Source organism: Myripristis murdjan, chromosome 10 (assembly GCF_902150065.1).
Source record: "Myripristis murdjan chromosome 10, fMyrMur1.1, whole genome shotgun sequence".
NCBI lineage: Eukaryota > Metazoa > Chordata > Actinopteri > Holocentriformes > Holocentridae > Myripristis > Myripristis murdjan.
Window position 1 is genome coordinate 24836843 of NC_043989.1, and position 25238 is coordinate 24862080.

At 41.1% G+C, this 25238-nt stretch overlaps 2 protein-coding genes across 2 annotated transcripts in view; both read left to right on the forward strand.

Moving 5' to 3' along the window:
- Positions 1-714: 714 nt before the first annotated feature.
- guf1 (GTP binding elongation factor GUF1) lies at positions 715-14663 on the forward strand. The gene is made up of 17 exons (XM_030061673.1): positions 715-1129; positions 1460-1571; positions 2291-2439; positions 2884-2964; positions 3057-3134; positions 3223-3306; positions 4030-4094; positions 4185-4388; positions 4776-4915; positions 5692-5815; positions 6897-7029; positions 8160-8303; positions 9161-9294; positions 9983-10084; positions 13422-13541; positions 13741-13777; positions 13886-14663. Exons 1-17 carry the CDS (start codon positions 953-955, stop codon positions 14018-14020), a joined length of 2019 nt encoding a protein of 672 aa, XP_029917533.1. The 5' UTR covers positions 715-952; the 3' UTR covers positions 14021-14663.
- A 4037-nt stretch (positions 14664-18700) lies between these two features.
- Positions 18701-25238, forward strand: part of pigg (phosphatidylinositol glycan anchor biosynthesis class G (EMM blood group)) — a 65156-nt gene continuing 58618 nt past the window's right edge. Inside the window, exons 1-2 of the mRNA XM_030061672.1 lie at positions 18701-18854; positions 18968-19173. Of these exons, the coding sequence (XP_029917532.1) occupies positions 18701-18854; positions 18968-19173 (360 nt within the window). The remainder of the gene's footprint in view (positions 18855-18967; positions 19174-25238) is intronic.

Sequence of the window (25238 nt, forward strand, 5' to 3'; positions counted from 1 at the left end):
CAGAATTCTGAGATTAATCTCAGAGCCCAGTTCCCTCCCTCCGTCCCTCTCTCTCTCCCTCTCTCTCTCTCTCTCTCTCTCTCTCTCTGTGTGTGTGTGTGTGTATGTGTTTGTGTGTCTAGCCCTAATCTTCTTCTGTCATGAAGTCATTCAATCTGTAAAAATAAACTGAGTAGTGTATTTAGAAAAAAAAAGGTTTTCCAAGCATGTTGCAGTTAATTTAACCAACCACCTGCCTCCGTCTGCACCTCTCTGTCCTTTTGATGTGATGTGGTGAGATTTGTTGTTTTCATGTGATATTTCTTATTCTACTTGGCGAGACCAAAGATGATTTTCCTCTTCCTTTAATAAAGGTTTAGTCAATTGTATAACATTACTGTTTGCTGCAGTTTTCCAATAAAACACATCTTACCACCTGATCATCATAAAGTAATTTTTTGCTCATTCTTGTTTTGTTTTTGCTTTTATCGTTTTTTTTTTTTTTTTTTTTTTTCCAGCTTTTAATGTTTTTAACCTTTTATGTTTTCTCGGAGTTTTATTTTTCGTAATGTATTCCTGTGCCTAAGTGAAGCACTCAGAATCACTTTGTGTGTGTGACTGGTGCGATGCAAATAAACCTGCCTTGCTTTCGTTACTCATCGAAACCGGAAGTTCCTGCAGTGTCATATCTTATTTGTTTTCTCCTCTCTGGCTCCAAAAGTCAACAACGTTTCCCAGCAACCCTTGCCGGTGACCTGTCACCCCAATATGGCGGCCCAGTAGCGGCTCATGTATTGGGGTTATTCCCAGTGCTTCGTGTCTTTAATAGAGAGTTGACAGAACAGAGTAAACCGTGCGCTCCGGCGACAGGACTGCCTGGTGTCCGCGCTGAAAGCTCAGATAAAGCCGCTGTCAGCCCGCTTCACTCGGCTCCTGTCTCTGTGAGGGCTCGCTACCTCCTCCTGAAGAAAACATGTCCTTCTGCCTGGTCAGACGGTGTGAAGCAGCGTTTTTACGGCACCTGTCAGAGTTCAGAGTGTCCAGACGGAGGACGTCCAGCTGCGGGCTGAGCGGGACGGTGTGGCGGCACCGCTGGATGAAGAGGCTGCCGGTGCTCCGCTGCAGGGACCTCAGCTCTCACACACACCAGGTAGCGGCCAGCACGGACACACACACCTGGGTCTCACTGTGTCACTGCACTGACAGGCGGCACCAGCACTCTCTGCTTAATGTTGGTCTAAACCAGCTTCATTAACCCGCGGAAACTATAAGACCATAATAACATCCCAATAATAGAGAGCTGTCCTGCTGCCCTGGAAATGAACTCAACAAACAGCCTATGAGCCCACCAGAGTCCAGCTCACTGTAGCTCCCTTTGGTCTGATCCTTTGAGAAACAGGTCTAGATTGGTCCTAGTTCTACACAGGAGTTGTCATCTTATTCACAGTTATTTGTAATTCTTTTTCCTTTTGCACTGAAGGACGCTGTTGACCTGTCCAAGTTCCCCGTGGAGAGGATCAGGAATTTCAGCATCATCGCCCACATCGACCATGGAAAAAGCACTTTGGCTGACCGGCTGCTGGAGATGACAGGTAGCCTGTGTTTTCCTCACTACACCATGTGCAGTATATCTTCTTTGTCTTTTTGGTGTGTGAAAACTCAGATTTACACATAGCAGAATTGTCTTATGTTGCTGGTTTAGAGAGCAGTGACGGACATAAAGATAGAAACAAAAATGAAACTTAGAATGAATATAGATGATGAAATAGTACACAGTTTATTAGTATGATCTCTATCATTGAAATTAGCAACATATTCTAAAAGATGGGAAAACATTTAAAAACACATGGGGGTGTATTACAGCAATATGAGGGCACTACACAGAAACAACATATAAATAGGAGTTTTCAGTCGAGCAAGAGCAATCTGAAGCCTGTGTGATAGACTTACTGATTAAATAAAAATAGAAAAATTTGCTACTTAGACTGGAGTGTCCAATTTAAAATAATGTTTTATGCATTTGCTTATTTTGTTAAATACCATTCATGTAAACTGGATGTGAAAATGATGTCACCTATACAATCAGTCTGAAATTGGTAAACCTTGGGTTTGACATGAGAAAGAGTGTGTCTTAATGTTTTATATTGAATTATGTGCTCTCTGCTTATTAGGGTTGTTCCTTTTTTACATTATATGACTGAATGAGTCCGTGAATGTTACAGTTTTTTAATAAAGGGTCCAAGAGACTGAAGCAAGCTGTTAGTGAGCTGTCTGACAGAGAGCAGTAACCGTGGCGTACCCTGATTTCCAGGTGCCATCGCCAAGACTGAGAAGAACAAACAGGTGCTGGACAAGCTGCAGGTGGAGCGGGAGAGAGGGATAACCGTGAAGGCCCAGACCGCCTCGCTGTTTTACAGCCACCAGGGTCAGCAGTACCTCCTGAACCTCATCGACACGCCGGTAAGCCGGCTGCCTCCTGAGCTGGATGGGAAGCCTGGAGAGAAAGACGGGGATCCACAGTTTTACTTTGCACCAAAGTCTCCAGTGTGTGCCTGCTGAGGCTGCAGCTGGATCACTAGGTAGAAGCATGTGACCTGTAAGTGCGTTTGACAGATGATTTTTAAGCTACAATATGCAGCTTTCCTACTCCATACACCGTCGGTGCTTCAAAACTCAACCATTAATGATTGCTTTATGCACAAGTGAATAATCGGTCAAAAGTCACAAGAAGGGCACAGGGAAAAACAGATTTATATTTTAGGCATGCACCTCTGACATTCAGAGTCCATAGCAATATTTTACAGGTCATTTTGCTGTCAAGATGATTTCTTCCTGAGCTGCACAACAGCATAACTTTTCTTTTTTTAAAAAAAAAAAAATCTCAAATGTGTTCCCTGCGCCTAGGGTCACGTCGACTTCAGTTATGAGGTCTCACGCTCGATTTCTGCATGCCAAGGCGTTCTGTTGATTGTCGACGCCAACCAGGTAGGCGACCAGAGTGTTTTGTGCCAGTTATCTTTGTGGATTTACATCTTGCATGTGATGCAACCTTTTTAACATTTTGTCAACATGTGAAGGGGATTCAAGCACAGACGGTGGCCAACTTCTACCTGGCTTTTGAAGCACAGCTGACCATTATCCCCGTCATCAACAAGGTACACTCAGACCCACCAGTGTTACTTGGTGTTTTCCCGGCCGACAGCTGTGTGACAAACCAGACCGCTCTGCTGTTTCTTCCTGCAGATTGATTTGAAGAATGCTGATCCAGACAGGGTGGAGGCTCAGATTGAAAAAGTCTTTGATATTCCACGTGAAGAATGCATTCGGGTAAGTCGGAGACCACGGCAAGCTGCTTTTTATTTGTAAAGGTACCGTTCACCCTTCCTCATTCATCCTCCTGCTGTGTACCCCCTCTACCTCTGCAGATCAATCCAATATGATGTTACATTTTGCTATGTTTGTAAGCCTGCTACAAAAAAGGAAGTATGACAAGCATAAAGTAGGCTTGTATGAAGACATGACAATATTATTAACAGTGTTGCTCTTCATTCAAACTTGTAACTGCCAACTGTTAATTATTGTGACTGTAGTGTTTTTTTTTATTCATGTTTTTGCAGCATGTCTCAACCAATTATAACAAAATCCATTCTGATAGGTCAAGGAATAGACTAGGATGTGTGAGTTTATTTTTTCATACACAGATGGTACTCTTCAACAGCTTTCAATTTCTCTCCCTTCACGCCAGTACAGTGGATTGGGGCAGGATGGGTATTTATTTGTGGAGCTCAAACTGTCAAAAACTTACATGTGAGAAACTCAACAGCAACAGCTCTCTCCAAATACGATGACGCAGACCACATTTCATCCACAGCCTTCAGGGCGAAGCGATTAGTTTGGAACTATTCTCTGAAAATTGTACTTTATGGACAGATTGCACCAGGAATAAGCGGGGAAATGTAATCCTTGTTTTTTGTATGACCTGTTCATTTAAGTTCTAATATCCGGGTTTTGTGTAACTCCTATTCATTTATTATCTCACCTCTTCTTAAGATTTCAGCTAAACTCGGAACCAACGTTGAGCGAGTTCTCCAAGAGGTCGTGAACAGGATTCCACCGTAAGTTGTCTCAGATGGGTTCATTTTTCACACGAGAGATGTTTGACACATTGAAACATTGATACTGTGGATTTGTTTTTCCATTCTCAGGCCTGAGGTGAGCACCGATGACCCCTTTAAAGCCCTGGTGTTTGACTCCACTTTTGACCACTACAGAGGAGTGGTGGCTAACATCGCCCTGTTCGGAGGCCAAGTCAAAAAGGGGGACAGGATCGTGTCGGCGCACCTCGGCAAAGCCTACGAAGTCAACGAGCTGGGGCTCCTGCGGCCAGATGAGCGCCCGACAGACAGATTGTAGGAGTTGTTTTTTTTAATGATTTTTTTTTTATTCTTAACATCATAAAATCAGCTGCACTATTAATCTTTCTCTGTCGGTGCCAGAGAGATATGCGCGTTAAATTAGATTGTCAGTGAGTCAGTACAGCTGCAGTTAAATTCTGTCTGCATGACAATGAAGATATGAAATACACTGACATTTCTAATGTAGTTTCTCTTGAGAGTAAACTACTTCTGACAGTTCACTGGGAGAGCTATTTCTCCTCCTCTCCTTTGGAGCCTGCATCTCTCGGCTGCGGAGCCTCCTCTGTAACAGGCCCAGTGCATCCTGGTTTAGCCAGTTTGACAAGTTGACTCTGACAGTTACCGTGGTGTGACGCCACTCTGTGCTGCTGTGGTGTGCAGGTATGCAGGCCAGGTGGGCTACATGGTAGCAGGGATGAAGGATGTGAAGGAGGCCCAGATCGGTGACACACTTTACCTGCAGCAGCAGCCGGTGGAAGCCCTGCCAGGGTTCAAGCCCGCCAAGCCCATGGTCTTCGCTGGTACACGCAGTTCTGATCTGCATGATTTTTAATCAAACAATTTTCAAGTATTTGTGCTTTCATAACATATTTATACAAAATCATGTTTTTTAAATTAGTAATTATTAGTAGCTGGTTCTTAGTAATGTAGATATGATCAGTAAAGGCAAACTTTGTTTATTATACTCAGCCAGAACAGGCTAATAAATCCAGCAATTTGTATCCCTTTACTATAAAGCTGTTTTTAAGCTCAGGATCATTTCACAACATTATGATAACCAAAGTGCCAGACGGTATCTACACACACACTTAAACACCACATAATGATAATGATATTTTATTCATATTTCCATAATATCACATGCATTTCCTACTGATATGATGCCTTAATTTATGCACAGCTCATTGGCTGTGGCTGTTCTTTGATTATAATCGCCTGTAATTTTCACCTGGATGGCCGCATAGTGATTGAACAGAATACTATGGATATAATCAGTGCTCGTAGTCACTAGAAGATCGAGATCATTAGGACTCAGATTGCCATGTAGATACATTTCCTGACACACAAAATTACCATGACTCACTAAATACACAGCACATAACATAACACTAAACATAAGTATTGCAGAATATGGAAAAAATACTGGAAAGACAAACAACCACTTCATGCATTGTGTTTTACTGTCATGAATGTGACTGCAGTAAGCAGTGGGCAGGATTTTTGTGCTTTCCAGAGAGGAAGAGGAATAATGCCGTGCCCTCTCTCTGTGTCTTCCCTCGTTGTTTTGCTCCCTCAGGCATGTATCCAATGGACCAGTCAGAATACACTGGCCTTCGCAGCGCCATCGAAAGACTGACCCTGAATGACTCAAGTGTCACGGTGCAGAGAGACAGCAGTCTGGCCCTGGGAGCAGGCTGGAGGTGAGGGTGACTGCTTGCTGCCTAGAATTAGAATAAAAATGTCTTAAACAGCTGAGGAATCGGCCTCTGCAGTATGCCATGGTCATACAGAAACAGTGAAAAAACGGGGGATTTTAAGAACACTGCAACCACATTAACCGAGCCTGTTCATGACTGAGGGTGTTTGTTCAGTCGCTCTGTGTCAGGGATTTATTAGATAAAAGATTGGCATGTGAGCTTCTTTTGTGACGTTTCTCAAGTCATTTTCCATTGCAGAACAGCTGTTCTCTTATTGCTAAATGTATTGAATTCCTCAATGTTGCTTAAACTTTTGTTTTTCTCTAACACAATACACATGGAGAGGAAACAGTAAGGTGTTTCTTATTCTCTCTTTGGCTTCCACACATACTCACACCTCATATTTTTTCCTCAATAAGTGGATGAATAGTTTTCTTTTGGGTGTATTTCAAACAGTTTACTCACTAAGGCATCCTCAGTTTATCAAACTGTATATATATGATGAACCCTGGTTGCTTTTTTCACACCACAGTTCTTGTACATTTTTTGAAAAAAAAAATGAGCATGATGTAAATTTACCGCGAACATATTAGTAATGTATAAGATCCAACACTGCTTTTAAATTAATAAAACGATAACGTTGAAAAGCTTCACTTCACACAAAGGCTTTTGTTGCTGCATTACACTGCCAAAACATAATATTTCGTGTTGCATTGTTGTTTTATGTTTAAAGTGAAAAGAAATAACTTATATTTTGAGGTCAGATTTTTAAGCCAAAACATGGCACAAACAAAACCTTGCAAAGAAAGAAAGAAAAAAAAAAGCTGATCCCTTGTTGCTCATTTATCAGGGCAGGTCATATTGCCATTCTAGTCAGTGTAAAATGTGACTTAATTAGTGGTGGTGCTGCAGGCGTAGGAGTGGGAAATATAAAAGTGCGGTGGGTTGTAAATTAGTCGTGAAGATATTGCGGTACTGTATGAGTTGAAGTCTTTCCAAACGGGCTCTTTGTAATTAAGACCTGAGTATCAATTACAGAACTTGAAATTTAAGGGAACCTGTGCCCCCTCCTGCCCCCCTGCAGACTTGGCTTCCTGGGTCTTCTCCATATGGAGGTGTTCAATCAGAGGCTGGAGCAGGAGTACAATGCCTCCGTTATAGTAACAGCGCCCACTGTGCCCTACAAGGCTGTCCTCTCCTCAGCCAAGCTCATTAAGGTAAGAGCCATTTCCAGGTCATATATTTTCTGCTCCTACAGTAGAGCTGGGCGGATATTGTAATTTCAGCGTGAAGACTGATCTAACTCACCTGGGAAAGTCTGATTTCTTACTCGTATTGTTGGCTTGCCTCCCTGTAAAATGACAGCAAAAGACACAAGAGGACAATCTTCACTTTTTGTCGCGATGAAATCACAGCCGGTTTGGATGCAAGTCGCATTGCACCGGAAACTAAACTTTCTCACCATGTTAGCAGATTTTTACCACTAAGTAAGATTTTATTTTTGTACAATTGTAATGTTTTAATTGAAACATTCTGGCAAGTATGGCTACTTTGCTGACCGAAGCAAGGACTCGTTAGACTCAACTGTCAAAAAAATGGAGTAAGCAAAGGCACAGAGTCAGACCTGTAACGAGAGCCATATAGATTCAACCATCAAATTCTGTGCCTGAAAGTTTATTACACTTTTACTATTACTGTTGTTTTTGTTTTTTTCTCTTGCAAGGTGACCTTGGGTGTCCTGGAAGTTGTTGCTCAAATAAAATGCATAATTAATATTGTTATATCATTCACTTCCAAAATGTGGCAAACCAGCTCCCAAAATAACAATTTTAGTGTGTAAACAAATGCAAACAAAGTGGATTATGCCACCATAAAAAACAAGTCCCAGTAGCCATTTTTTTTCTTGTTGCTCTTTTCTTATTATTCTCCTGTTTGAATGGGCAAGTAGATCCTGCAGGGAGCATCTGCAAGAAACTTCTGCACAGTAGCCTCACGCCTGGAAGAAACAACCTGAGATTACTTTCACAAATAAGTAATTACGCGAAAAAAGGGGTACTGGGACTTGTTGTTTATATATTTGCATAATCCTCTTTGTTTGTGTTCATTTATGTGCTAAAATGTTTTTTGGGAGCTGTTTTGCTGCACTATGGAAATGAATGGCGAGATGGAAATGCAGAAAATAATTTATGGGAGAAATTAATGGGAGCACAAAGCAACTAATTAGGATATAACACCACGATGTGGACTCGTAATGTCCAGGGAATGATTCAGTCCAGCACTACCAGAGTACAGTTTGGCTTTAAGCCGTCTGAGTCGCAGGCTAAAATAACGCAGGCTGTCCGTGCAGGAACACGGCAGCGAGGAGATCACCATCGTGAACCCGGCTCAGTTCCCAGACAGATCGCTCGTGTCGGAGTATCTGGAGCCCATGGTGGTGGGGACCATTCTCTCTCCAGACACTTACACTGGCAAGATTATGAGCCTCTGCATGGTAAGCCTGTCTCTAATATCACTGAATCTTGATAGCAGAGCTCTGCCAACACACGCGTACAGTGTTTATCTAGAGCATCTGTTTTCTCTGTTGGCCACGATGACTGACAGAACAACAGAAACTGCACTGACTGTATTTGTCGGAGTTTATTGTCAAAGCTACTTATCTGGAACTTGTTCTCTCTGCGCCATATGGTGTGTTGTTTTCGCTTGCTTGTGCACCCCTGACATGTCTGTCTCACTTCTCAACATACATTGTTGTATGCAAATGATATGGGAAGAAGAAAGCCGAGTTTCCCAGATGTTACATCACATCAAACAGGGACGCTTCTTCTGACTAATCATGGGCAAATGGGCCTCATTCTCTCCAGTCTGTCAGAAAATGTAGTTTGAGAGGGGATACTGGAGTGTGTTTCTGCTTCATGCCTCTCCAAGTTGGTCTGTTTAAAGTCTGATTGCAGAAGGTGCTCATTGGAGTCAAGATGAAACGAGTACTTCACAAAAGCAAGCCAATGAACGCCTCTTTAATGTGCAAAAGTTAAATGAGCCTTTTTTTACTCTCTTTGGCTACCCTACATGTTTACACAGTTTTGACAAAAGAAACATGCCTTGGCCTCCTTTTTTTCAGCTATCAGAAAACCTATTGTACGATGTCCAACCAGCCTCCCTCAGTTTCAAAAAGTAACTTCCCCCCTCCTGTTCATTTCATGTTGTTTGCTCCTTTCTTTTCATTACTGAAAATTAAACACAACGTAAGCATTTTGAAGCAGTGAGAACTTTATAGGATCTTGGATACATTAAGAACGCCTTGGCAAGACTGATGGAAATAAAACCAAAATGTTGTTTTTCATCCCAAAGAATCGCAGAGGCGTCCAGAAGAACATGGTGTACATCGACGACCACCGTGTGATGATGAAGTATCTCTTCCCTTTAAATGAAATCGTGGTGGATTTCTACGATCTGCTCAAATCAATGTCTTCTGGATATGCCAGGTAAAACGATGCAGTGTACTATGTAAATACTGTGACAAATATTTGAAGTAGTAGGCTTGTTTACTGTGTCCAAAGTCCCAACGTACACACATTAGTAAATACAAGACTTGTGTATATTGCAAGGGCAGTGTAAGGAAATTTCTTAATTTGTCCAGAACTCCAGTCTTTTTCTTGTATAAATAAAAATGTGACATACATGCTTCAAAACAACATCATAACGGCTTCAAAACAACTCAGAAATTTATATATACAGAAGTTGTTCCAAAATACTTTCAGGCCTTTTGTCGATGGGCCCATCCGTAAAATTCAGAGAAAAATAAATCAACATATCCAATACATAGAACCATAAAACAAAGCCCATAGTGTGACGTACATGTAGGATTTTGCTTTGCTTTGGTTTTGGACTTCATCCTTTTTTGCCCAGATGATGTTTGCTAGGAAAGGAAAGGGAGGAAAGAGTGCTCCCTTTCAGATCCTTTATGATCTTGAATATTCATTTTTTAAGCTTGAGTCCTAATTTGAAGAAAGTCTTTCAGTCAGGTCCCTTCACAGTTTTCCTTTTCACATCTGCCTCTCAGAGTTCTGCGTAGTTTTACAATGTCAGATAAAGGTCTTATGAAAATGAAGTAGCTCTCTGAAAGCGCTCTCTGCCTCTATTAGGCTCTTATTTTTCTTTTCCCCTCCATAGCTTTGACTATGAGAATGCAGGTTACCAGGCTGCTGATCTGATAAAAATGGATATTCTGCTGAATGGGCGATCCGTGGAAGAGCTCACCACAATTGTACACAGGTACATTTCAACTAGTTTAAATTCAGATGTTGTGCAGCAAAAGTTACTAACTTTTGTTTGAGTTTTTGGTTGATAAACCTTTACGTCCTCTCAGTAGATACAAATGGTTCTATAGAAAAGATCTACTTTTTATTTATTTCACTGCAATGTCTTCTGAAGCAACAGTCATTATCGGTGCTATCACAAAAAAACCTTATGACTCCCCTTTTGCTGATTTTTATGCTTTTATATGATTTCAAGATTTATATGACCCTTTATTGGTAGAGAAATTCTCCTGACCCTGTGGACCGTGAAGTCCATTCAACACCCGGCATAACACTAAAAAAAGGCCGCTTGGCAGTGTTAACATTATCTATTACGTTGACTTTACACATCGGACAAGGACTTCATTCCATTTGTGACAAGGACAGTAGAGTAAGTCACATGCAAAAACTGATGACCCACAGCAGATCTGTGTTTAATGTACTTAGCCACGCCAGCGCAGGCCTGGGTAATTGAAGGGCGCCATGCTTCACCAACGATGGCTGCTCTCTGACCATATATTTATATATATATACTGTGAGCCTTGGAGCCCAGCCGAGCGTACCTGCAGTCTGTTCTTCTTTAAGGGCATCACACCAATCACAGAGCGGGCCATCTTTTACACGGGACACACCACAGTGCTGTAGAAAATTATGATTCGTGGCCGGGGACAGGCAAGAGAAGAATGTCCTTTCCCGCAGAGTAGCCATTTGTATCTGTTGTTTGATGGAGGCTTTTATCCGGAGCACCTTACAGTACAACAAGGGCACACAGTTTGACAATGGAGACCTTCGTGGCAATGAAGCCTCTTCTCTTGGCAGTGGTAGTGCCTTGCTCTGCCCACTGAGGGGAAGTTTTTGTCCCACACAAGGTGAAACAAAACTTGGAGGGATGACGTATGTTTGCATTTAAAGCCATTTCACTCGTTGGCCTGATGGGGACGCTCTAATTAACGGTCAAAAATTTCACACTTCTAGAGGTTATAACTGCTGCACGACTTGGCCAGTTTTATGTAAGTTGCCGTGATGATGCAAATCAAAGCCCACCAATGTATTTGCCAAAGTCAAAATTTACTATGTCTGTACTGCTGTGGGCTTGCCTTAACCACAAATCATATACAAGCTCCAGTTGTTTTTAAAAATATATAAGCATGCAAAGATATCTTGCTATATCAGCATATTCCTATTGTAATATTTCCTAACATAACTTTATAACACCATAATGATCGTAGTTAAAGTCTTACAAGAAATTGATGCATTCTACAAGAAGGGATTATTGCATACTTCCATCAAGATGATCACTCTTTCTCCATACGGATTCTTGAGAAAGAACTTGAGGACAGAGGGCAGGTCCCTGAAGTTGGCGCACTAGCCCATGATGCATCAGAAGCCCCATGAATCATGGCAAGAATGAGGTCTCACATCCAAGCAGCGTTACAGTCTACAGTAAAGGGCCATTTGAAAAAGCTGTGAAAATAAAAAATAAAAAAAAACAGTGCATCTTAACTGATTGTGCAAGTTACATCAAGCACACATCTCAGACTGTACAGAAGCATATCTGTGCTCATTTACTCGAGAAAATCAGTATCTTTAAGGCAACTCTGGAACAACACTCTCAATCATCAATCATCAAGTCCCAAGTAATGACTTGCATTTTTGGATTTGACAATCGCCTATTATATTCAAGCTGCCATGAGTTTAATTTTGCTGCTTTGGGGCCATCAGAGGGAAGTAAACATGTTAAGAAATAGAGACAAAATAGAGCTTGGTTTGAACCAAGTATTTACCATTGATGATAAAATCATAGAAAAACGCTGAGAGTAACTTGTGGGAGAAGCAAACCTGTAGAAGAAGAGACTGTAGGGGCTTTTGACTGCGGCAAATACTTTAATCTGTTGGAAGTCTTCATATGCATTAACAGCAATAAGAAAAAAAATTACACTGGTAATCCTGTAACCTTCCCTGCAGCATGTGCATGTTCAAGAGCGTTTATTTATATAGCATTTGCAAGCTCCAACTGCAAGCATTTCTCAAAGGACCGAGCCTATGCGGATCTATTTAATCAGTAATCAGTCACTGAGCTTAATGATGAGATGCAAACACAAGGAAGCCAAACAAAGCAAAATGCTCAGTTAGCAAGTTCTAGCAGAACAGAACAAGCCCGCCTGTTCTACTTAGCCTTGCATACCTGGCACCTCCGACAAAGTGCATGCAAGGAATAGGTGCCTGGCACTTCCTGCCTAATGGCTGCTGGGCAGATGGACAGTTTCATGGACAGTGATGATGACATAAGAAACATGACGTAAAGAGGAACATAATGCGGTGCAGAAATGAGGCCACAGTTGACGCAAATGCCCACAGAAACAAGGGCAATGCCCGTATCCACAGCCATTTGGAGAACTGCGTCAGAGGTGGAACTTTGGCCATTACCAGCGATCGCAGATGCTAAAGCAGCACCCGTATCCACTGCCAGGTGGAGACTCTGCATCACAGATGGGACTTTGGCCAACACTAACGTCCATAGAGGATAGGGCAGCAGCCACATCCTGGGCCAGGTAGAGACACTGCACCGGTGTCTGAAGAACAGGAAAGACAAGCAGATACACACACATACAGGAAGTACGTTTAGACGTGCAGCAAAAATGAAGAAGCCTATCCTTAGTTCCTATTAAAACATTTGTCTTAATACAGTCTAAGTTAATGTAGAGGAACAGCCTGTGCTGGACCTGAGCTGTGCTGGACCTGAGCTAAAGAGTAGGTTCTTTCCCGAGATGAGGAGCTTGGTAGGAAGAATGCTTTGCTGCCTGCTGATTTTTCTTCATTTTATTGATAGTAAAGCAACCCTAACCCTAACCAGGCTCCTGTGAACAAACAGCATGAGATAGAACAGAAGGGATGATGAGGTTGACGGTGTAAGTCCGTGTTGCAGAACCACCTTAAATTCAAATCAGGCTTGGACTGGGAGCCAGTGAAGTGAAGTCAGAACTCTTGAAACGTAGTCAATATTCTGGTAGCGTTCTGTGCAAGATGAAGATTTTTTAATGCTGGACTCTGGTAGGCCAGGAATAGGATGTAACAGATATCAAGTTTGACAACGCTAGAGATGCACAAGAGTCCCAGCATATTTAACAGAGGCAAAATTTCACAATGTTGCGGTGGTGGAAAAATGCTATCTTTTCATTAGGCTTGTTGTCGTGCAGATGAGTGACCACTGCTTGGTCTGTAGTGTTACTGAAGACAAGACGCTTTGTCCATTTGGAGCACTTGTCTGTTGGTATTTTGGCGTCACTTCTGACAGGTCTGTGTTTTTGTTGCAGAGAGCGGGCCTATAGTGCTGGGAAAGCCATGTGTGAGAAACTGAAAGACTCCATACCAAGGCAGATGTTTGAGATTGCTGTACAAGCAGCCATTGGGTCTAAAATCATCGCAAGGGAAACGTAAGTACAAGATTTGGAAATTGGTAAATGGCTTATCAAGGTGGATTATTGTGTGCTTTTTTTCATAAGAAATTTTATCTATACAATAGTGATTGAACAAAGATATATAACACCTCTTTCTCAAGCATAGGAGCATGTACTAGAAAACTGCAAAATGTGTCATTATCCTAATGTGTGATAATATGTTTATCTCTTGCAGAATAAAGGCATATAGGAAAAACGTTCTTGCAAAATGTGTAAGCAAAAAATTGTATTTCCTCTTGAAAGTTTGGATCCAAAAATATAGTATGTCCTGTAAATGTATGGCCCTGTATGCCTCATGTTAACTCTCTGTGTCTTCACAGTATGGGGGTGACATTACACGGAAAATGAAACTACTGAAGAAACAAGCAGAGGGAAAAAAGAAGATGCGGCGGATCGGCAATGTGGATGTTCCCAAAGACGCCTTTATAAATGTTCTGAAGAGGAAAGACAAATAGAAATTCTGTTAATTGCAATATTATTTATGCCACATTATTGCTCAAGGGGTCTTTCTTATGAGAGGTTCTCTACTGTAGATTTCTCTCTAAGTAAAGTGCTCGCTGGTGCTTCAAGCTGCTGCCCCATGTGCTGATTTTTCCATTGGGCTTCATTATTTCTCTGCCTGCTACTTTAAATCAGTAGCCTACCCTGCTGGGAGAGAATTTAAAGATTTCATGCTATTCAAGCCTCATAATTGTTAAATCATTCCAAATGATTTCATTGATTTATAAAGAGAGAAAAAGAATCCCAAGGCACTCTCCACCTAGATTACAGTATGTCTTTATTATATCATATCATGAAGGAGACTGCTTTGGTATCCTTTCTTTTTTCTTTTTTAAATTCTCTTTGTATAAAGACATCCCACATTTTCATGGAGCACACTGACAGCACAGAGAGCGTTCCTCTACTATTCACTATGGTTCATAGATTTATTTTTTTCCAGATGATATATTGACAGCCCTGATTGTGGTGGCAATTCAAACATTTTCTGTGGTAGAAATATAATTTGCTATCATTTAGACCACAGTACACAGTGTTCTACAACTCTTGCAGCTCTGAGTAATAAAGAGTAAGAAAGCCTTTTCAGCTTCAATATGGTTCCAGAGTGTTCTCGTGTGGCACATTTTTTTAAATTGAGGGCATAACTTCATGTTACAATATACATCAAAACTACTTAATATTGTGATTGTCTACGTACCTAATAAGAAGAAAAGAAAAAGAAATTATCCTTTTTGCCTGCTGAACCATTTTCACATACACAGAACAAACCTCTTAATCTGACAGAGGAGGAGAAGATCATGACTGAACGCTGTGATGATATTAAGTTCAGGGCTGGGGTTCCTGAGTCCAGTCTCGGGAACACTTCTGGACCATCCTGGACTTGTTTCAGTCTCATCTACTATTGGATGTTGACTTAACCTGATTAATTGAGTAGCGTCTCGTGCATTGATTAAATGGATGTTAAAAGGTATTGCACAGATCTCCGGCACATAAATCTGCACCCTCATTAATCCTGAAGAAAACAACTTAAGAATTTTTCATTTGGTCTTGGTCACAACTTGGCTTCCAGCCCTGTGGACCGGGTCTTGGCTCAAGCTGATCTTGGTACCGACTATGGCCCCGGCAGGTTAATACACTGTGACATTTTAACCAGGATGAGTTTTTCACAATTACAAGGCCAAACGTACTGTAGCTTCTGTTTCAAATTAAAATTTAATTAAATTTGATAAGCTAAATCATCAGTGACTGCACAGCAATGCACAGGGTACTGTAATAGCTAAATTAATGACCCACACACTGTATGACAGGGTGTAGGGAGTGAGGAGACCAGCTGCAGCCCTGAAGTGTCCTTGAGCAAGACACTGAATCCCTAAAGCTGCTGCCGCTCTATATGTGACCCTGACCTCTGACCTTTACATGGAAGAGGAAAGAGAGCAGAAATGTTCCTTCCATGGATCAATAAATTATCACATTATCATTAAAATTAGGTGAAAATGTATCCAATGAGCAGTTGAGTTCATTTGCTAAAATCTGGCATTTCAGCACTGTGTCCATTAGATGGCAGCGGTGGTTTAAGCACGCCACAGAGCTAAAGGGGACCGCAGTTTTCATCCTGTGCTCATTTCCAATTAGACCACATCAGCCCAAGGTCCCATAAATGTCAGTGGTTTAAATAATATGGACCTGTTCAAAGTCCACTTATCTGCTACCTAGCAGTTATAGTTGCATAATGACAATTTCGCATCTTCCCAGTGAGCTGCCCTTTGTACTTGGCAAATTATAGCAATTCTGACTCAATGGCTAATTGGTATTTAGCTGTGGTGGAAAAGGGAGAGGAGGGCAACATTTGGATTGTTTCTGTACTTTGGCAGCATATCTGCAATATTTGGACAAGCAGTGTTTGAGCAAGAATTGTTTTTTTTTTTTTCTTCTTTTTCTTTTTCTTGTTTTTGTCATTTTTACCACATCAGATGAGCACCTAGATTTTCAGGACCATTTTTTGCAAGGTCTTCAATTTCAGTCTGCCCAAAACCATCTGGTTAGGTTAAGACCATCAAACAGTCAAACAAATCTATATGACCTATGCAAGTCCACACCCTGTCAAAATCACCAGACACTTTGTAGCCTGTAACTGGCAAAAATCTGATATTACTCAGCTTGGCTCTGGGTTTTTATGAAGCTGTATCGACTTCATCCTTCATAAAAAATGAAATCCAAGTGTGAGTTATCAAACCAGCATTACTGTGAATCTGCAAGAGCCTGAAGAGTGACATGAATAACTTTGGTGGTGGTGAGGAGGGAGGGGGGAGTCATATGGGAAACAGCCGCTGAAGATTTGCAAATCTACCAAAGAGAAACAGCAAAGACGATCACATAGCATGACACATATCTTGCAAGATTTTGGAGAACAGTTGAAACAATATCTCCTCAAAACGAAGTGTCATTTCTTCCAGATCAGACCGTTCATGAGGGGAAATAATAGTATGGGCATTTTATTTTGACAGGCCTTCTATTTGAAAATGTTTTCATGTCTCCCAGAGATCCTATTTCTGATTTTGACAGTGGGCCTATAGGGATCTCTGGGTTTCTCTTTTAGGCTTTTTACAGGACAGGGAATGTTTGACTCACTTTGTGCCATTGATCCACAGGGGCCAATCATCAAGGTCTTTTATTATTGCCTGCTGCTTTTATTGCAAGAATTTAACACACATTTTTTTTTTTTTTTTTTTTTTTTATCTGACCACATTAACACGGAGTATTCCTGCTCTGTGGACAGTAGCCTGTGCATTACCTTTGACCGAAGGTCATAAGAATAATGTGTATTAAGTAGGTGTAATAAGTATTACTTCACATTATTTTAAAAATGATCATGCAAAATTGCAAAATCTAAAAATGATCATTTTTAGCTACGGTTTTACCTCAACTGGTAACTAAACAGTGTAGGGCATTTTTATCTGAGTATTGTATTTTGAATTTTAACAGTTGGGTCATAACAGCTGTTTCCAAGTTGTTTACACTATGGACCATCATAAAGCAGCTAGAATCTATTCTAATGTAAGGGTTTATAATGAAACACCCGGCTTCCTTTGGGAGTTATTCATCAGACTGATCACAATCTGTTGTTGTTTTGGAAAGTTAAGTTTTGGAAACTTATTTTTTAGCGTATTCCCACCTCTGGTGAATGATTTGGGTATCAACATAACATGTAGCCCAAACCACCTGTATGCTGATGACACAGTTATTTACTCAACTTTTCCCACTGCCATCCAAACCTTTGTATTATTCAGAGGGCTTTCATTATCTTTAAACTGTTCCGTATGATATATAAATTGAAAGACTACCCTTATGGACATAAATGGGTGTTCTGTTAGACGATAACCTATCCTTCAAAACATGCATCAAGGAACTGAAAAGGAAACTGAAAACTAAAGTTCCACTTGTCTATAGAAATAAAGCTTGTTTTATTCAAGAGTGATAGAAGCAAACTGTTCAAACTATGTACGTTGTAGATGATTCTTGGCGATGTTGATGTCATTTATATGCCTCTACTGCCTCTACACTGAAACCTATTGATGCACTTTATTTTTCTGCACTTATATTTCAAACTGGCGATGGCGACACACCATTGCAGTTTTTACCAAAAAGAAGGGTGGCCTTGGCTGCGAGAAGGGAATGGCATTGTGCTTTGCTTTATCTTTTCATTTATGAGTTATTACTTAATAAATTACCAGGTTACTTTACAAGTGTTGTGACATACATAACAGTTGTATTTACCCAATACCAATAGCCATAAATTGTGTACATTGCAGAGCTTGCTTAAATTAGATGTATGGCAGTTTGCAGTCACACTGTACATGTGCCCTGTGAGCTGGAGTCTGTCATTGGATGCCTGTATGTTGTGTTTTTGTCTTTTAACTTTTTATCTTCAGTGCTACTGTAATCAGAGTGCCATTAAACAGAGAGCTTGCTTTCAATTTGCCCTCTCTGAAAAAATAATGGTAATGATGATAATAACTTGTCATACTTGACTAAAGTCATTTATTCACAATATAAACACCATTATGATGTGGACTGAATGTGTTTTACTATGTGCATGTATGTTTTAATCTTTACCTGCGTAACACTTTGCATTATTTGGATGAAGAGAATTATGATGATGCTGAGTTTCAGCATAGGTACTGCAGTTTTAATTACTAAACGTGTTGATATGTAGGCTGATTAAAAATAGCTATTTATTTAAGTCTTTAATTAGTTATTTGAGTTACTGCTGTTGGTGCCAACGCCCATACTGTTTCATAGGAAAGACGTTTTAGTTCTGTTTGACTCTATGTACGACCCGTAGTTTATGCCATCCCGGAAGCCGCTCATAATAAATGCACTGCAGGTTGGAAAAAAGCTATCTGTTGTTAATGTTTTTCTAGTTCACTGCGGTGTTAAACGTGTATTAACAAAGGCTGAGTTTTAAATACTGTGATAGCTGGCTCTGTGAAATGTCGTTTCGCAGCGTGTCGGTCTGAAATGGGATGCTCAGGGCTTCCTGTGTCTCCTCAGACTGGATTAACCATGTAGGCACTGCGGTGTCTCTCGCTAGCTAGCTAAGTTTCGTCACCACTCGTGTGTATCAGTCAGCCATCAAAATGAAAGTCCGCTCGTCTGTGTTTGCCTCGTTTATTCTCATATTTGAAGTTATCGGTGTCGCCCTCTTCCTGAGGGGTTTCTTCCCTGTGCCTGTGAAGTCTTCCTTCTCCTCCAAGAGCAAGCTGTCGGACCAGCCGGCAGAGCCCCTGACAGGTGGGCTCGCCTCAGCGCATCAGCTGCTGGCTCTGGTGTTTACACGACTTTCAAGCTGCATTTGAAGCTGTGAAAAACACTCAAACTGAACCAATGATGCTTTTGATTTTCAGGGGGCTCCCACAACTCCTCCCGGCCTCCCCAGCCCCTCTTCAAGCGGGTGGTCCTCATGTTGGTGGACGCTCTGCGGGAGGACTTTGTGTTTGGACCCAATGGGAGGAAGTACATGCCGTACACCAGACACCTGGTGGAGAGGGGCTCCACACACAGTTTCGTGGCCAAAGCCAGAGCTCCCACAGTCACCATGCCCAGGATTAAGGTAACATGCTGCTTTGCCTTTGGCTCAGCATCAGATGAAGTTCAGTCGAGCACTAAGCTTCTGACATTCATATCTGCTAAAGTTTGAGTGTGAGTCTGGTGCTCATTACTGATATTCACCTTGAATCTGTTTGCTCATGGCATCAATTATGTAAGTACAGATCATATTATGGACTGGCTGCTTAAGATGAGCTGAGGAATAAGTTTATACTGCTCAAACTTTAGGAGGGCTGGCACAAACCTCAAAGTGGGTTTTGACTGATAAAGAGTTTTGAAGGCCAATACCGATCAGATGTCGACCGATTAATTGGTTTGGCGGGTTAATTGGCACCAATAGGACGTTTTAAAAACCAGAACTTGGCTCAGATAGTGTCTGACGGCTGACAGGTAGGAACTAAAATGACTTTGTCCTTAGGCAAAGGAGACATGAATAAGTAACTTAAATCATTTAAGTTACTTAATAGATTGAAAACATTGAAATTATATTTAAGCCTACTAACAGAAAAGCTGTTCAAAATCTCACTCTTCCTTCAAAATGCTATTGGTCTTGAGTATGTAAATAGTGTAGGTTAAAACTCTCTTTCAACTTGAACATTTTATTAGAGAGCAGTAGACTGTATACATGCCCAAGAGCTAAGGGCATGTACACAGTCTACTCCTTTTTACATGAAAACCTTTGGGAAATGACCGATAGGCAGAAAAAAATGCTCTTAAATGTGTGGCATGGTGGTTTGGTGTAGAAAAAAAAAATCAGTCAAATTTTTTTTTTTCTTTTTTTTTTCTTTTTGCTTTAATCCCTGTAAATGTTTCACATATGAATAATTTTTGGATAAAATAATAGTTAAAGTGCTGTAAACGATAATGAAATAATCTCATACAGTAAGTGACTTAATTCTGCCAAAGTATGAAATAATACAGTGACATTATTCCTACTGTAAAGCTCAACTTTGCGGACAAACTCCATGATCACAATAGGTCTCTGAACTAGAATCACTGACTTTGAGGGGGAAAAAATCGCTCAAAATGTAAAAAGAGCTCCCACCCACTGAGTTATTTTACATATTAGATTTTTTTTATGGCTTGATTTTCAGTTCCAGATTTATTTATTTATTTATTACTTTGATGTTTTTATTTATCCAGATTAATTTATATATTTATTTATGAAGGTGTTAATTACTTTGACTTAGCCTAGATGATCAGTTCAACAGTTATCCAGTTTCTTTAGATAGTTTCTTTCCAACAGGGTGGAATTTTTATGTTGTGTGGGGGGTAATATTGTGTGATTAATCAGCTGTCGGCTTTTTCCTGCCCCAACTATCGTTATTATATTGGTCTTTAAAAATTCACCGTCGGTCAACCTCTGTTACCAATATTTTAAATAGCACTCATCAATAGGCACCTCAAATTTTATTCTTGTCTTAGCGGAAAAGGCTTGTAAGCAGCATTTTCCATTATAAATAAATACAAACATAAATAAATAAATAAATAAGGCCAGTGTGATAAAGCCAAACAATTCACTCATATACACAGAAGATGCGTGACTCACCAGTTATATGGTCATGCCTGCTGAAATCGATATGTTGACGGCAATTACAATTTTATTGCCGATTTTACAGACTTTTTTCTAGTTTGACACAGGGAAGAATCTCTATAATAATGTAATTTTGGATATTATTGACAGGCAGATATCTGATATGTAATTATGTTAAAATCAGCCTGCTGTATCACTCCAACCCTACCACAAAGCTGGTGAGGTCTGGAGTGACCATGTAAAAGAGAATTAGCATGAACAGTCAGGAATAAGGAGAGCCAGGGGTTGACACAGAGTGGATGTGGGGAGCTGAGGCACCAGCAGCGGCAGAAAGCAGATGATGAGCTGTCATGTGTGGACGGACACCTGCAGGTATCAGGGTGCTGCTCTCTTAGCATCCTTGTGCTCCAGCACCTCGCTGTGTAGCAATAACTGAATTTTCAGCTCCGCTTTGATACCACTGTGAAAGATGGAATTCAATACTGAATTTTATTACCTTTTGATACTCTCACCAAATGTGCTCAGCAAGCTGAAATTCCATTTCACTGTCACCTCCAGAGAGTGAATATGTGCAGATGGCATGTGTGTGTTGGAATAGCTAAAAGGAGGATGGGAATAGACTGAGCGGCAATCTGGCTCTTGACAGTGGGCTGCAGCAGTCAGCACAAAATTCGACTGAGTCACACACGGCAGAAACACTCAACAATATCAAACATCTTCAAGTGAATCCCAGTTCACCTAAACTGCTTGACACACCGGTGCTGGCAGCCACATACAGAAGGAGAGCCAACAAAGACAGGCACCCAGCTGACATCAAAACCTCGGTGCAAAAGTTGATTTGAAAATGTCTGTGTCAAGTGTGGAAATACGGGCAGCTTGATGGTTTTTCTTCTTTGCTGTAGTGTAGACTTCAGAGCTGAAACTAGAGCTGTTGCCATATACTGCTGTTAACGATAACCATGATAAACATGTTAATAATACACATAATACACATGTGATAATATCATGTAAATAATATAGCGCCTGTTAAATAATTTCTGTTTTCTGTTTTTGCTTTTCCCCACTCCAACAAAGTTAAACATTAATTTGGCTGATAGCATTAATTTACCTTTTTTTTTTTGTTCAACTTTCTATAGATATTACCATAATATCATTAGCATGAATTCTTTTGGCCATGATAATGGTGTAGTGTAAATCTGATACTGTTACAGCCCCAGCTGAAACAATGAGTCAAATAATCTCTGAGTCAACAGACAAAAATAATCTATTATAGTTTTGCTGACTCTTAATTTGTTTTGGTTATTTATTAAGTAAAAATACCAAACATTTGCTGGCTATAGCTTCGCGAACGCTAAAAATGACTTGCTTGTCTCAGTTTCATTACTAAATGCAAACAAACAGCTTCTACTCATCTGAGTCATCTTTAAGCAAATGTGTAGGAACAAAAATAGACCAAACATAGAACTGAGGCACAGTAGTCCTGCACGCTGCAGAAACTTGCAAAACTTCCCAATTTTATACACAAAAGAACAGCAGTGTTTCAGTCTGAGACCTTTGTCTGGTTTTTAAAAACTAAAATTGATACAGCGCTTATATAAAACATGGCACAGCCAATAAAGCTGTCATAAACTGACATGATGTCATTTACCACTCAAATAATCTGCTGCTGTACAGCACAATTAGTCGTCACTTTTAACTAGGGGTGTGTCATATCGCATTATTCATGGAAAAAATAGTTTTTAATAGGATTTTAAAAATTCATAGTGTGGTAATGACCATATTCCAACTTATTGACATGACATCATATGGTCACGCACAGCAGCAGCAAGCAGGGCTGAAAGAAGACTAACATTACTACTGGCCCCAGGGGGGAGGAGATCCAAACAGGGAGGCGACTTTGGTAATGTGGAAGTGGTGTGGATACAAAAGATCAGATGTACAACAAACCACAGCAATATGTAAGAAGAGCAAGAAGACTATAAACAAAAGGTGGCAACATAACAAACTTTTTTTCCTTATCAAGAATATCGTCATGGCAAAAGTACCCTGAAATATGATTATATTATTATTTTAGGGCCATATTACCCACCCTAAGTGTTAACATTTTATAGATGAAAAGATACATGGAAAAGAATAATCCACAGATTAATAAACAATGAAAATATTTGTTAATTGTAACCTTAATACACTTTATTAACCTTTGCACTAAAGTCAAAGTCAAAAATCTGGTACAGTGACAGAACTACCAGTGTCAGAGTTTTGACTTTGATACCAGCCGTCATAGGCAGCCATGGACAGAGAGTAAGGGTGGACTGAACATGGCAAAATTATGGGAAGGGTGAAGTCAAGGTGGGTTGAGGCATTCTGGATGAGCTGTATATGCTGAGTATTTTAGGAGCGCAGCCAGGAGCGAGTTGCAGTGCTGCAGCGGGAGCCTCGCATGACAGTCGGTTGTGTTGAAACACACCAAGATTCTTGGCAATCGGAGAGGTTGTGTTGTCAGTAGTGTTGGAGATGTGTCGCGAAGGGGCAGGGTTTTCCAGGGAGAAAGAGTGGCTCAGTCTTGGCCAGATGGGAGCCGGGCAGTCTTGAAGTGGTGGGCAGGCGTCCAACTGGAGCTGTCAGCTAGACAAGCTGAGCTGCGTACCTCAGCTGGAGTGTCAGAGGGCAGAAAAAAAGCAGCACTGGGCGTCGCGCTGGAGCAGTGATGGGAGAAACTGATGTGCTGACAAAGTGAAGCCGGCTGTTGTAGAGATGGAAGAGGTTGGGGGGAGCCTCAGCTCTAGGGAACCCAGTTGGAGAGAATACGCAATGATGAGAGACTCCTCTCCAATAATATCTGATAAGTTTTTGTCCAACATGTTGAATGGCAACTAGAAATTGGATTCCGAGAGCATGTGGTGGTTGCTGGGCTCAGAGGCAGTGTGCAGGTCTGAGAGCACAAGGGCTGAGGAGAGAGAAGCAGCTCCAGTGGAATAATTTTGCTTCAGTAACAGCTCAGTAAAATTTTGAAGCCAACCTGGCTCGAGTCCAACTGGCTTTTATGTGAGATGTTGAGAGGTGATTAAAGGCGGCACGGTCAAGTGTTTTGGAAAAAAAAAGAAAGGAAGTGTATCTGTCTGTCAGCAAGTCAAGCAAAGCTTCTTGAAGGGCTGGAAGAAGGTATGCAGCAAAATGTCAGGGAGGAGTTGATGATTCTTGTCAGGAAAAAAAGCAGATCATGAGGATGGAGTTGAGAGGGCAGGAGGTCGGCCTGCTGGTGGGTGCAAGTTTCAGGACTTCAAATAGAGGAAGAAGAGAGCGATGTCTCACCTTAATCAGAGGGTTTAGAGGGAAATGCAGCGATCGGCTCAGGGAGAGTGGCTAGAGGTTGGCTTGGCAAAAGAGCCTCGACTGTCAGCAGACTTCTGCTTAAAGTAGGTTAAAAAAATCTTTGGTGGGTAGAGGGGGATCGATGAGAGAGGGGAAAATGGAGAAAAAGTGTCCATGGGTTAGCTGCACATGATTGAAAGGGTGGTGTAAGAGCAAAGACAAATGAGGAGAGAATGAAAGTGGGAGAGGTCATCAGGCAACCTAGTTTGGTGCCAATTCCTCTCAGCTGTCCGAAGCCTTATAATGTATGTTCGATTTGCTTCAGACAGCCAAGCGGCAGGTGGAGGCATGCAGGCAGACCTACACACCTTTCCAAAAGGACAGTTGATCATGATTTTAGTGGCACTTACAGCAAATTGGAGGCACGGCATCTTGAACTTGCCTCTTTTAACTTCCTTGACCTTGTTAACATTGAGTGGAACTGCCAGCAGTCACCCTAAACAAAAGCGTATGGTGCCACAGTGTTGTAATGAATGCAGAAGATCAGCACTATTCATATCATAAAGAATATGCATATTCATCCGGGGCGTCATTCAACCGACTATAATGATTTTATAATGTGTTTGCCTCTGGTTGATCAGAAAATCTAAGGTTGTCAGTTTTCAGGTAATCAAAACTTCTTTTCACATGCACCGAAAAGCAAATGAGGCATAACTGATGTTGCTTTATCGTTTTTCTCATTTATTGACAAACCTCTCCAACCTCAAATCCTGGACGACGGATGTGCAAGGAGTGAGTTATTTCACCGAGGGGCTGACAGAGAGTAGATGAAAACAGAGTCATTATATTGATGCCCCACAAGACATCCCCTGTATTGTTTGGCACGTTGTCACACTGCGGCTGGTGCATTACAAAAACAAGCTCATGATCACAGCTCTGACACAGATACATTGCTTTGTTTTTCGCGTCCGCAGAGGTTGCTTTCACCTTTAACTGATTCAGAACTTTTTTTTTTTTGTTTTCCAAAGGGCTTTAATAATAGCAACATAAAGGCTGAATTGTTGCATCGCAGAATTGAGATGCAGGGACGTGCCATTGGGTGGCAGTGCAGACCTGCTGTCATATCACTGACCGCTATCACTGCATTGCACCCAATTAACTGCTATGACACAGCCAACTAACCTAAATCATAATCTCTCAGAGGCACAGCCATTAATTCACAC

Coding starts and splice junctions, on each gene's coding strand:
- guf1 (XM_030061673.1), top strand. CDS start 953: ATGTCCTTCTGCCTGGTCAGACGGTGTGAAGCAGCGTTTTTACGGCAC. Junction 5,816..6,896: donor GCCCTGGGAGCAGGCTGGAG/GTGAGGGTGACT, acceptor GCCCCCCTGCAG/ACTTGGCTTCCTGGGTCTTC. Junction 9,295..9,982: donor ATGTCTTCTGGATATGCCAG/GTAAAACGATGC, acceptor TCCCCTCCATAG/CTTTGACTATGAGAATGCAG.